The sequence below is a fragment of the Sander vitreus genome, chromosome 4, assembly GCF_031162955.1.
Source record: "Sander vitreus isolate 19-12246 chromosome 4, sanVit1, whole genome shotgun sequence".
Classification (NCBI taxonomy): domain Eukaryota; kingdom Metazoa; phylum Chordata; class Actinopteri; order Perciformes; family Percidae; genus Sander; species Sander vitreus.
Window position 1 is genome coordinate 25669628 of NC_135858.1, and position 14165 is coordinate 25683792.

The 14165-nt window shown below is 40.2% G+C and overlaps 1 protein-coding gene across 2 annotated transcripts; it reads left to right on the top strand.

Annotated features, from left to right (window-relative positions):
* On the top strand, nt 1–12796 carry pnp4a (purine nucleoside phosphorylase 4a). Of its 2 annotated transcripts, none has more exons than XM_078247529.1 (7): nt 1–29; nt 8561–8724; nt 9463–9566; nt 10668–10843; nt 10999–11189; nt 12183–12262; nt 12644–12796. In XM_078247529.1, exons 1-7 carry the CDS (start codon nt 1–3, stop codon nt 12794–12796), a joined length of 897 nt encoding a protein of 298 aa, XP_078103655.1. The 2 variants fall into 2 exon arrangements, with proteins under 2 accessions (XP_078103655.1, XP_078103656.1); XM_078247530.1 differs by lacking the exon at nt 1–29 and adding an exon at nt 7164–7186.
* The last annotated feature ends 1369 nt before the right edge of the window (nt 12797–14165 follow it).

Consider the following 14165-nt stretch of genomic DNA (forward strand, 5'->3'; position numbering starts at 1 on the left):
ATGTCCTCCGTGACTTTTTGCACCGGTTCGTTTTTGTCTATTTAGATGACATCCTGATCTTCTCCCCTGACCCAGTCCAAAACACAGAGTATGTCCGCCTGGTTCTGCAGCGGCTTCTGGAGAACCGACTTTTTGTGAAATGCGAATTCCACGTCCCATCTGGTCAGTTTCTCGGCTTTATCATTGAGAGCGAGCAGCTCCGCGCTGACCCAGCCAAAATCCAGGCTGTTGTAGACTGGCCCACTCCCACCTCTGTCAAACAGCTACAGCGCTTTTTGGGCTTTGCCAATTTCTGTCGGCGCTTTATCCACAACTATAGTTCTCTGGTCGCTCCTCTCACTCGTCTCACCTCAGCCTCAGTCCCCTTCGTCTGGTCTCCAGAGGCCGCTGCAGCCTTCTCCCTCCTGAAAACCATGTTCACCTCCGCCCCCCATCCTCACCAATCCTGACCCCTCTCTTCAGTTCGTGGTGGAGGTGGATGCCTCGGATGTGGGTGTCGGCGCCACCTTGTCCCAGCGCTCCACCGCTGACCACAAGCTCCACCCCTGCGCCTTCTTCTCCCGCCGCCTGACCCCTACGGAACGCAATTACAGCGTGGGAGACCGGGAACTACTAGCAGTGAAGCTAGCCCTGGAAGAATGGAAGCATTGCCTAGAGGGCTCTGAACACCCCTTCCTGGTTTGGACGGACCACAAAAACATTGTACATCCAGAACGCCCAAAGACTCAATTCCCGCCAGGCTAGGTGGGCCCTGTTCTTCACCCGATTCAACTTCACCCTGTCATACCGCCCTGGATCCCGCAACACCAAGCCAGACACCTTATCCCGCCTTCATTCCACTGATGACCCGGTTAACCAACCTGACACCATCTTGCCCTGTTCCTGCCTGGTCGCGTCCCTGGTTTGGGATGTGGAGTCCGCCGGGCCCAGTCCTCGGACCCCGACCCTGGTACCGGTCCCCCCAATCGCCTCTACGTCCCCCTCAGTGTCCGCTCCCAGGTCCTCCAGTGTGCGCACGCCTCCAAGTTCAGCTGCCACCCAGGAATGGCCCGGACCTTGTTCCTGCTCCGACAGAGGTTTTGGTGGCCCCCCATGGAAAAGGACTGCTGGGACTTTGTGGCAGCCTGTGAGGTGTGCGCCCGTGCCAAGGCATCCCATCAGCCACCCGCCAGTCTGCTCCGCCCCCTCCCGGTACTTTCGCTGAGCTCTGCGTGTGGGTCCGTTCTGTCCTAAGCGTAACACTTTTGGTCCATTGATTTGCCGGTTCAGTCAGAGAGACTGAGGTGAAATGACACAAAGTTGAAGTTATTTTAAACCCTAAAAGATTATGGACTTTTGAGAAAACATTCGAGGCTGGAGTCCCAGAAGCTACCTCCTCGCTCCGCCCCTGTAACTAAGTACTTTTACTCAAGTAGAAATTTGAGGTACTAGTACTTTACTTGAGTATTTCCATTTTATGCTTTTTTATACTTTAACTCCACATTATTCCACTACAGTCATTTGAAAGCTATAATTACTTCTCAGATTACAATTTTTCATACCCTCTCCTGTCCAGTGAAAACCCTGTATATCCAAATGTTGTGATTTTGAATGTGATTGAAAAAATAAGAAAATTCTACTTCTTTTTAAGCTAAATAAACTCTTCGAAAAGCCTCTTGGATTAGCTGGAAAATGCATCGTCACAAAGCTGAAAACAGGGCTGTTTTTCTGACACCATGAAAAGTTGACATTCAGAGATAAGTGGTTCTCACAGGACAGCGACGCTACAAACATGTGATGATCTTACAGAATATGATGCATTGCTGTAGATTAAACTACCCAACAGTATATACAGGAGTTAAAATGAGCACAACCTTAAACATCCACAGCAGTAAAATGCAACATACACATTAATGCAGCAGTAAAATCCATCCAGAAGTATCATTCATAATAGTGAAAGACACTTTACTGTACAGTGAGTACTTTTACTTTTCATACTTTTAGTATTAGGTAAGGTTTTGAATGCAGGACCTTAACATGTAGTGGAGTATTTTCACAGTGTGGTATTAGTCATGTTACTTGAGTAAAGGGTCTGAATACTTCTTCCACTACTGCACAGTTTACCATGTGTATTAGAATCTTAAAGGAAGTTACAGGCTAACTGTGACTCTGCAGCAGGAGTAACATATGTGCAGAACTCGATGACAATGACATTTAAATAGACGTGGTCACATTTTCCACATTTTGACTGAGGTGAAGAAATGCAGTAATGTTGAGCATTCAGCTGGGCATTAAACACAGAGAGCAGCAGAGGAAACTAAAACCAGGATATAGCTGTAAATTCAACATGTGACAGAAAAAGTCAAGTCAAATGACACAAATCTATCTATTTACAGTTTTTTTCGATTGCTAAACGACAGTGGGCACAACTGGAGTTACATGTGCAAAACTCTAACTACAGTCTGCACAGCAGCAGTTCATGTGGACCAAACTCTAGTTCGTTTTTCATTGCTTGAACACAGTTTTCAAAACTCTACACATCCCATGACTTTAACCACAACCTGCACAACACTGTGGATTTACAGCACTTTGTTCAAATGCTAACACACTGCTGTCAAAACTGTTAACCACACATTCAAAACAGAATAGATTTCAGTCTGGTGCCTATCAAACACTGCTGATTGCAATTTTAACTGAAAGTCTATGCAAGTGACTGTTTAGACTAGTTAGTGAACATATACAGTATTTATACAGAGAAAGCTCAGAAAGCCTATTTTTTATATACAAACACCAAATAAAAATGAAACAACTACTTAACTACTGACTTCTTACTCACCGGGAAAAGTGATTCACAACCGCTTCAGTAGCACGAGGCAATTCCGGTGTTCCAAAAATCAAATTTCATGGCATTACATCCAGTAGTTGGTGAGATATTTCAGTCTGAACAAAAATGGTGGACCGTCCGAATCTGACAGAACGATCAACATTGCCATCCATTGAGATATTGCTCAAAGAAGGTTCAGTATTTTATGTAGTTCACTGGTAGATGGATAATAAAGTTTGTGCGGGACCATAACCCTTTATGTAAAAAACACATTGTATTGCAATTTATACACTACCGGTCAAAAGTTTGGGGTCACTTAGAAATATCCATTCCAGACATAATACCAGCTGAGATCAGTTGCATTGTTTTTTTAATCAGGGCAGCAGTTTTCAGATTACCTTATGTGCTTACATAACTGCAAAAGGGTTACGACTGTTGTAGACAGAAGTGGCTGAAGAAACGCTTGAAATTCCATGCTTTTTGGTCTAAACGTCACACCCAAAATAAAAGTGGTACAGCTCCCATATACTTTGACACTCTGGGGTGTGCCTGATATCATTGGAAAGGTAACACTCTCAAGTTTTTGTTACAAGTGTCAGGGTGATTCTAGGCCTTACTGACAGAGTTACAAAGGCTAGAATGGAGGTTTTTTATATATGATTTTTCTTCTACAGATATGTCTGTGCGTTTTTTTTATTTCCATTTGAAAAGTGCAAAGGAAAAAGCCAAAAAACTACAAAATACAACACTTCTCAAATACACAAACACACCCACATCAATCACCTTTCCAATGATATCAGGCACACCCCTGAGTGTCAAAGTATATGTGAGCTGTACCACTTTTAATTTGGGTGTGACGTTTAGACCAAAAAGCAGGGATTTCAAGCGTTTCTTCAGCCACTTCTGTCTACAACAGTCGAGAACCCTTTTGCAATGATGTAAACACATAAGGTAATCTGAAAACTGCTGCCCTGATTAAAAAAAACAATGCAACTGATCTCAGCTGGCATTCTGTCTGTAATGGAGTGGAATGGAAATTTCTAAGTGACCCCAAACTTTTGACCTTTATATACACATAAGTATAATCTAAAATACCAGATTTTGCCTTCATTATAACACAACATCAGTCTGTCTGTCTGTGTGTCTCTAACCACCAGCTGTGCTCTGTTCATTAACCTGCTAACCAGCTTCCACATGGCTCCTGTTAAACCACACACACACACACACACACACACACACACACACACACACACACAGTGGCACGTGAAAAGACAAGAGACTGAATAAAGAATGGAGATGGAAATGTATCTATTTTATTTTCATCAGTGTCACATGGAACTTTGCATCTCCTAAATGTGTGAGTTGGTTGTATTTCAGAAAATATTTTTGTATTTTGAGTTGATTTGGGGTTTATTTCTGGTGCAAAAATCAGCTGTCTGCAGGTAGAGGTGTACTGAGGCACAACACAAACATAGTGTGGTTCGCCTGGCCTGCAAAGAGGGAACATTAAAGGCCCACTTCCTGTCGGTTTAGTCCTCAGGTTCCAGTTCAGCTCTGGTTCTTGTTCATTAGACCCACATGAGCCTCATTAGCCACATCTGATCAGAGCAGCAGAAGGCGGACATGTGAGGTGTGTAAGCGGTCATGAGACTCGATGTGGACTTTCAATTAAAACAGAACCGCCTGACGAGCTGCTGCCCATTAAACCACCCAAATCTCAGCTCTGATTGGCTGAATCCAGAGTCTGAATCTGGACCTTACCAAGTGTACAAGGTTTAACTTACATAACTGATGTGAACGTCCTTCAGTTGAAGCTACAGGTTAATTCTGGGTGAAACAACTTTGATTTGTTAACTTGCTAAGTGAATAGGCAGCTATAGATACTTGGCACATTTTCAGTTGGGGAATGTAATTAAGTACATTTACTGTACAGTACAAATCTGAGGTGCTTGTACTTTACTTGAGTATTTCTATTTTATACAACTTTATGCTTCTATCCCTCTACAATGCAAAGCTAAACATTGTACTAGCATTTGTCTATTGCTGTAGATTAAACTTCCCAAAAGTATATAAGGGAGTGCAAATTAGCACAACCTTAAAACTCTACAGTGGTAAAATGCAACATAAACAATAATGCAGCAGTGATATTAATCCAAAAACATAATATATAATAGTAAAACACTGTCAGGGAACATTTTACTGCATACTGATTTTTCATTCATTTATTTATGAGGCCAATGCTCATTAATCAACAGTACTGTACATTGCCAGCTAATTTTCAACTGTAGTCCTTTGGTGAGCTGTTTGGCGGTGGTGATGGCGCAGTGGATATGACATGTTCCTTTGGTGTGGGAGATCTGGGTTCAATTCCCACTGTTCCCACGGTATATCAACCAATGTGTCCACTTAACCCGTAGTTACTCCAGAGGCGTGTGGCCTCTGACATATGTAGTAATTGTAAGTCACTTTGCATAAAAGTGTCAGCTAAATGACATATAACAATGTAATGTTTTGCGAACAGAGCAACAGGAAACAGCAAGGCATTAGTACAGTAATACATCAACAGTTTCCACATTCAGTACATAGTAGCCATGCAAGCAGGCAATACAAAGCAACGAAACACAGCCAAGCAATACTGATTATAGCCACATGACACATGCAAACATGCAGAACAATAAGCAATGAAACATAAATAAAATACAACAATCATGATGGAGATCTTGATAAAATGTTAAAAGATGCAGTACAAGTTAGTAAAATAATGATTTGACATGACAGACACATAAGCCTTGCAGCACAGAGTTATAGGACACAACTTTAGAAGAGCATACCAAATTGTTAAAGGGGCTGTACTTGAAATACTGAAAGAAATTCAGACACGACTCTTACCAGAGTTTGATTGACATTCAGGCTGTGGTCGAAGAGTCAAAACAATTTTGTCCTATGTCTTTTCCTAACCACAATTCCTTAATCTCAATGGAAAAAAATTTCATGAGGTCAAGAAAAGATGTGAACGAGAATTGTCTTAGGATTTAAGAAAAGATAACCGCTGTGCTCAGAGAATCCTACTGCACTTACACTCGGCTACGTAATTATGCGACAGCAGTTGTTATTGCCGTGGGTCTGGCGTGGTGAAACTACCATGTTCTGAAGATGGACTACTTAAAGTGCATCTAGATACTTCACCCTGTGCATTCTTATATAGCCTGTTTGATGCAGGCTATATAAACGTTTTTACAAACCCGGTGTACTTCATTACTGTTTAATCTTTCATCTTATTTTGCATTAATTATGGCATTCTATCCCTGTTTTCATGTTTGTTCTATGTCTATTTTGAAGCACTAGGTGCATGTTACTATTATTATAAAATGGGTTCTTTTCCATCTTATTTTGCATTAATTAAGGCTATTCATGTGAAGGTGCATCTAATTTCCTCACACACAACACTTTTTTCATAATAGTACATTTTTGGATATACCATGTACACACTGTTGTTCTAAATCTAAAGCTCTTTTGTCTTTCATAGGCTTATATCTACATTTTCATACAATGTTCTGCAGTGAAAGTAATTTGCTGAGAGGGGTTGAGAAGTACAGTGTAAACACCAATGCAATGTTGAAACAGAAAATATTTATTTGGCATAACATTACTGTTTTAACAGTAAGACTGTGTTGTATACAGTAGCATACAAGAAAACAAAACTACAAACATATGTAAACCAAAGGTATTATTTTTAGAATAAAGAACACATTTGTGTGTGTGTGTGTGTGTGTGTGTGTGTGTGTGTGTGTGTGTGTGTGTGTGTGTGTGTGTAAATGGACTGTATTTATATAGTGCCTGAAAGTGCTTTTACATAGTACATGCGCCATTCACACACATTGTGTGTGTGTGTGTGTGTGTGTGTGTGTGTGTGTGTGCCTCACGTTTAGAGTTAAAACTGAAGTAAAATCACGTTACTCAGTCACGTTACCATAGGGTCATGAAGCAAAACCAGACTCCACACTTACTTACTAAAAATCCCAGAATCCTGTTTAGAAAGGAATGCCAACACACACACACACACACACACACACACACACACACACACACACACACACACACACGCACACATTTCTACAACACTGTAGCTCCATTGGCTGTTGCTGATGAATGGACAAGTTGTTGACCAATCAGGAGCATGTGACCGGTGAATATGTAGGCTGCTCAGCATCAGCTGGCCGCACTCAGACTGTGATTGCATCATACACACACTTATAAACTCTAACACACACACACAGTTATTGACAGAGGCTGATTACAGAAACACACACATCAGTCTGCTTTATATTCATCATCATCAGTCGTCTGACATCCATCCATCATGCACAGCAAAGAACAAATCAGGTAAGAAAACACCTTTATTACATCTTACTGCAAATGCTGTATGCTTTATTGTTGTGCTGTTGTTGTTTATTTCTACATACTAGACCACTGTTTACTAAACTTTTTGACTTGTGACCTCTCGTCATTGCATATTTCTATTATGACCAGTTCAACCGAAAAGTGATTCTCTTTTTTTGAAAGCCTAAATTAGGTACTTGGTTATAAATACCAGTAGCTTACTACAATACCCATGAGCCTATAGGGTGCCGTTGCCATGGAAAGAAGCCATTCAGAGGCGTGAATTGGAGCAATATAGTATTCAGAATCCTTCGTCGTTGCAGTTGTTAACAAAACAAGGTGCCATAGCTGATGAATTCTATCCAAATTCCAAATCCCCAAAAATGTTAAACTGCAGATTGTAAAAATGCTCGAGGTACATGTGACAAATTTTTAAGCTCAGTGATTGGATGTTTCTTGCTGAAAATGCACCTTGGGAGTCATAGTTCGGCCTAACTTTTCCCCATAATGTTTTACACAGTACGCAACCTTGTACATGTACCTTTGCCTTTTTATTAAAGACCCAGATATTTATTAGCTAAGCCAACCGGCTGCTGGTTGAAGCTTAAAATGTAACGAACAGATATGAGAGTGGTATTAAACTTCTAATCTAAGTGTTAATGGTCCATTACATTCTGCACAGCTACACCTCCAGTTTGAGTTAAAGTGTGATGATTTGCTAGTTCCAGAAGTACTGTTCATCACTACATTTCCATTGCAATTTTTTTCTTTAATAACCTCATCAATGTTCGCCAAAGCACAGTGTTATGAAACAATTTGATCATGATTGTTTTGTGGTCCTATCATCTATTGGCTTAACCTCTGTGAGTTGACTCTGAAAGCAGTTACGAGCGCTCGGAGAACAATGTAAAACGAAGCAGGGTTCAGTTCAACAATGTTCTAAAGGTTTAATGAGACACACAAGATTATATTCATTTTCTAACAATCGCTCCATTCGCATTGTCGACGTCAGAGTAGATAGATAAGAAAGGGGCACCAGAGGAGAGGAGGATTGGCTCAAGGTAGGTTCACACTGACACATCTTCAGAAAGGAAAACAGTGTAACTAATTTATTAATGTCACTAATGTCATTTGTGATACAAATTTATGATACCAATTAAGTCAGGTGAAAAAGACTTGGTTCAGAGTTTTCAAAGAACGAAATGTAACAGATTCACAACACACAGAAACTCGCATGGCAATGTTACCATGATGTAATATTTGGGTATCTTCTGTTCCATGCTATTTAACGGCCCTGAGTACTCAAAAGTAGTTGTTCCATTTTAAATTAATAAATTCCTCCTAAAATAATTAAAATTGATTTCCTCCTGTCTGCAGTCACGATGAATACCAGAAGACAGCTGACTGGCTGATGTCTCAGACGAAGCACCGCCCCCAGGTGGCAATTATCTGCGGGTCCGGACTGGGCATGCTCGCTGACACCCTCAAATGTCAGGACTCCTTCCCGTATTGTGACATACCGGGCTTCCCACAGAGCACAGGTACTCTGAATATATATATTTTTTATTACATATTTATTTTATTACTTACAATATTAAATAATATATATGGTGAGTTAATATTGTCTGTCAACCTGACAGTAAAGAGCTGTTTACTACATCTTTGTTCACATATATTCTACATTGGACTAAATGGGATGAACTGATATCAAAACAAATCACATTAACATCTGTCTATAAGTTAAGTCTATTTGTTTAAAACAGTCAGTGTTTTCATATATCGACGACTGTTAAATTCATGTAAAGCTACATGCTGGACAGACTAAACTTACGACTAAGTAAACCTACAGTAGGTCAATTTTTATTTATTTTTTGGTCTGTGTTGAATTCACAATCTATGAGTTTAGTCTCTAAAACTGTGCAGACTGGCTCACAGAACTGCTCAAAGACAGCCAAACCAAATTTCCACATCATTTCTGATAATAAAATGAATCGAGGGCGGCCAATACGAGGTTCAAATCTGGCCTAATCCGTACAATGTCTGCCCAGCATTACAGGTACATTGGAAAGACAAAGCAAAGCAAATAAACTACTGTCAGGACATGTTTAGCCTAGCTTAGCACAAAGACTGGAAGCGAGGGGAAACTGCATAAGGAGAAAAATGTATCGTAGTTCCCACAGCTCCAATGCTGTCTGGTTACAGGTTTACATGTAGATTTCTGTGTGTTAATAATCATTTCCCTGTCTCTCACTTTAATCCTGACTGTGTGTGTGTTGCAGTGAAAGGTCATGCAGGTCGGCTGGTTTTCGGGGAGCTGAAGGGGAAGACATGCGTATGCATGCAGGGTCGCTTCCACATGTATGAAGGACACTCACTCTGCAAGGTGTGTGTGTGTGTGTGTGTGTGTGTGTGTGTGTGTGTGTGTGTGTGTCTGTGCACCCAGCTTCGATCATGCATGAGTTTGGTCACATGCAGCCTTTAGTCAGACGGTTCAATGCTGCTATTGTTTCACTTTATCTCACTCACACACACACACACACACACACACACACACACACACACACACACACACACACACACACACACACACACACATACACACTTGAGTGGTAGATTATGTAACTGGTCAGGAGACCTTGCCTGAGACTTTAGAAGAAAAAAAGATGTTCTAACCTGCTCTGTGCGTCAGCAACATGTCGCTTGTAACCTTGCACTGGCTCTATTTTTATGAAGTTTTGCGCACTTCCTCAACCTCAGTGTTTCTCAAACTTTTTTCAGTATTGTACCCCCTTTGAATTGCTTTTTAAAACCACGTACCCCCTGAACAGTGAAAAAATCATTTTTGGTAGAAAAATAAGTCAATATAAAGAGGTAGAATACAGCGCCAGCAGTGATAGGTTCACTAAACAACAACCTTTTTTTAAACAAAAACATTTGAATGCTACATTTCAAATGTTTAGAATCCATTACTTTAAATTAGCATTTTTTTCATGTACCCCCTGCAGTACTCCAAAGTACCCCTAGGGGTACACGTACCCCCATTTGAGAAACACTGCTCTACCTCATTGGTCAAACTCGACACTGAAACTGCCCTCCAACTGTATAGAAACGAAGCTGATGAGATGTAACTTGCCTTGGCAAATGTTAGCTGCTTGTTAGCAGAACCATAATAAAGTGCCAACCTAGCTGAGTTTCAGAGGAACACACCGCAGCAAAAGGCAATATTGACAGGCTTTCTACAGGATTGTAGTATCCCAGGAATATCGCCACAGACACCCAGTTATTAACACTGAAAATGCAAGGGCTTTCATCAGCGGCCGTAGGTTAAATCACCATTGTGTTACCTCACTTGGTAATATATAGTGACTTAACGGACATTTATTAAAACTTCAAGATCATTCCTTTAACAGGAAGCTTCTTATGTTTTAGAGACAAAGGATTAACATGTTATGACGAGAGACCTGTCTGTCTGTCTGTTCATCAGACGACGTTTCCAGTTCGAGTCTTCAAACTGTTGGGGGTGGAGACTCTGATCGTGACGAATGCTGCCGGCTCATTGGCCGATGGCTTCCAGCCTGGTGACATCATGATCATCAAAGACCACGTCAACTTCCCCGGACTGGTCGGTCTGAACCCACTGAGTGGACCCAACGACGAAAGGTAACGCTTTTTTTTTTATTCATTATTTGTGACACTATTGTCAATTATGATCATGTTGTAATGTTTCTTATGTTAACTCCGTTGTCATAACAAAGTATTGAAGTTTGTGGCTTTGTTGTTGAGGGTTTATGTTGTTTAACATTTGTTGTTTAAAGGTTCGGGCCGCGTTTCCCAGCCATGTCAGATTGCTATGACAAAGGCCTGCGTTGCCTAGCGAAGGAGATCGCCAAGCAGCTGGGCGTGTCCAGCCTCATGCACGAGGGCGTGTACGCCATGGTGGGTGGGCCAACCTTTGAAACCATCGCTGAGGCCAGGCTGCTGCATCGACTGGGGGTGGACGCTGTCGGTAAGACACACACACACACACACACACACACTCTCACTGAATCATCTTAATGATTTAGTTATTCACAAAGCTTTACTGGTCATTAAATCTAATGGGTTCATACTCTGAGGAGTCTTTTCTGAACTCTCAGAAATGTAAATAAAAAGTTTTCTTCTCTTACCACCTTCTGTCCTCTGTGAAATCTAAAAAAAGTCTCAAAATTATTTAAAACAGCAAATCCTCTCATTCAAGAAGCTAGAACATAAAAAGTGTGTCATCTATACACGAAAAATGAATGAAATAAAACGATTATAAAAATAGTTGCCAACTCATGTACTGTCAATGGATTAATTCTTTGTTTCAGCTCTTCTTATATTTATATATATATATAGTTTAATATATGACAAAGCATCATTTTTTATAAGCTCCTCGTACATTTCATATGCAAACAGTGACTATAGCTGTTATATAAATGTAGTGGAGTAAAAAGTACAATATTTCGCAGTGGAATATTGGACTTTTAAGTATAAAAAAGTGGCATAACAAGAAAATAATCAAGTAAAGGACCTCAAATTTGTGCTTGAGTACATTACTTGAGTACATGTACCTGGTTACATTCCAGCACTGACAGTGGAACATTAGGTAATAATAATGTATGGCATATTAATATTGATGTTGTACTTCAGTGGTGCAAATTCCCAAACAACAAATGCAGTTGATCAAATGACTATACATCAACTGACACAGTGAACCTGGAGGTTTTGGGGCTCTAGGGAAGTTGCCCAATGGTAATCCATTTCTGTAGAGTCATAATAACAGAATGCAAAGTTTGCCTAATCCTCTTTTATTGTGGGTTTTTACTTTCAGTGTGAATACTCAGGCATTTACAATATTTTAATCATAGTGTTGTTGTCAGTACTAACAGTAACAACAGTATTATTCACAGTATTATCATAGGTACCAGCAGTACTGTTGTGGCCTGTCTTTGTAACGTCAGGTCTTGTGTGTTTATAGGTATGAGTACGGCTCCTGAGGTTGTCATGGCGACTCACTGTGGTCTGAGAGTGTTCGGCCTCTCTCTGATCACCAACAAGGTAAACGCATCAATCAATACATCTGATGGATTGTGACAACGAAGCTGCAGGCGGGGAGGGTGTGGTGATATTGTTTTGCGTATGTTTATATATACAGTCCTTTTTTTTGGGGGGGGGAGGATTTTACATGTATGTTCTGTTATCTGTAACGTATGTGTTTGTGTTGTTTGTTTAATAAAAAAAACATTTGATCACAAAAAAACGAAGCTGCAGGACACAAAGTGACAAACCAACCTGATTAATAAGATTGATAACCTGGGTCAACTTGGTAGCTGTTTGATTGATTGATTGAGGGATTGCTTGATTGACTCATTAATTAATTAATTAATTGCTCGATCATTTAACCGATATTGATCCGTGTGATTGGTCGATCTGTGTCAGGTGGTGAAGAGTTACGAGGATTCGGACAGTGTGAACCATGATGGCGTCTTGGAGGTCAGCCGACTGCGCTCTCAAACTGTGCAGCAGCTGGTGACCGAACTGATTAGCAGGATGGAGATCAATAACAACAACACCCCCAATAATGCTGTCTGAACACACACACACACACACACACACACACACACACAATGTGTTTTTACTTGATTGTTGCATTGACAAAGCTTTTAGAGCATTCTTGTATTTTATCATACTTTATGTTATTTTTTACTTTTGCTATCATAAAAACTTAATTTATATCACCATGGTGCCTAATATTTCTCTATCGGGGTACATTTTTGTGTAAGTATTTATGTATGATATTTTATGTTAATCCTACAGATTAATATGATGACCACTGTGTCTGATGGTGCTTTAATATTAAAAAAAAAAACATAAGAGACAAAGATGTTTCTAAAGATTCTTCTCTTGTATATTTATTTTGTACAAACATTCACTGACCATGTTAATCTGATTAAAAAAACCATGCTGACAAACCTCCTGCTTCCTGTTTATGGTTTGTGCCGATCAACCAATCTGCAGTTGAGTGTTGATGTCAGAGCTGATGTGCATTCAGCTGCAGTTACAATAATGTCTATTAGATGCTCCTGTGATAAAACTTTGACTGTGTTGAAGTGAATGGGAAGAACACCTAACTTCTCTCTACAAACACTAAGTCTTCCAGGGACAATAAGGTCCTAACTAAGACATACAAATAGACAAGTGAAAACCAAATAACATTTAGATTTTGAAATGACAAATTATGAAATGGCAAATAAATTATATTTAAAACCCACAAGTGGAAAATGCCATGAGACGCTAAAATAACGTGACTTACAGATTTGTGAAGTTACTCTTTAAGGTTTCCTATGTGAAGATGCATCCAGAACAGAAAGGTTTCCTGTCTGAGACAGAGACAGAATGTTCCTTTAGTTTAAATGATGATTATCTTAGTGCAGTTTATATCCAACAATGATTGGTTAAGAAAATTCAAACAGAACAGAATGTTTTCTTTCAACTTTCTCAGAATGACAGGTGGTTTATTCGTTCTGATATTATACTTTAACCAATTTCCATCAAACTACACGATCCCAACAGGAGAGGCAGGTAAGTTAAACATACTAATCAATACATGTTTGAAGAACAATGTTTTAGTTGTACAGTAGCCTGGCCTTGCCAGACCTATCTCCACAGCACTGTGGAGTACGGTCTGTCTACACCACACATACATGCTGGATCACCATGACTGCTTCCAGATGACTCCATTTTCAGCATGTAGCTGAGTTTTTTGTTGTTTCCCATAGTGAAGGGATTTTGTGAACTGAACAGAGAGTGGAAGGTGAAGGACATCCGGTGCCAGGCAATTATCCTGGAAATGTACTTCCGTTTATTCAGACTTCTTGTAGCCTGGTCCTACCAGACTCTGGTTATTTCATTTGTACAGAGAGTCTGGCTACTCTCCATTGACAAGTGTTAACTTCCTTGA

Excerpts from the sequence above, each read along its gene's own strand:
- pnp4a (XM_078247529.1), top strand. The coding sequence starts at position 1 with ATGTCCTCCGTGACTTTTTGCACCGGTTC. Across the intron at positions 8,725-9,462 it reads GGGCTTCCCACAGAGCACAG|TGAAAGGTCATGCAGGTCGG; the intron begins GTACTCTGAATA and ends TGTGTGTTGCAG. Across the intron at positions 11,190-12,182 it reads ACTGGGGGTGGACGCTGTCG|GTATGAGTACGGCTCCTGAG; the intron begins GTAAGACACACA and ends GTGTGTTTATAG.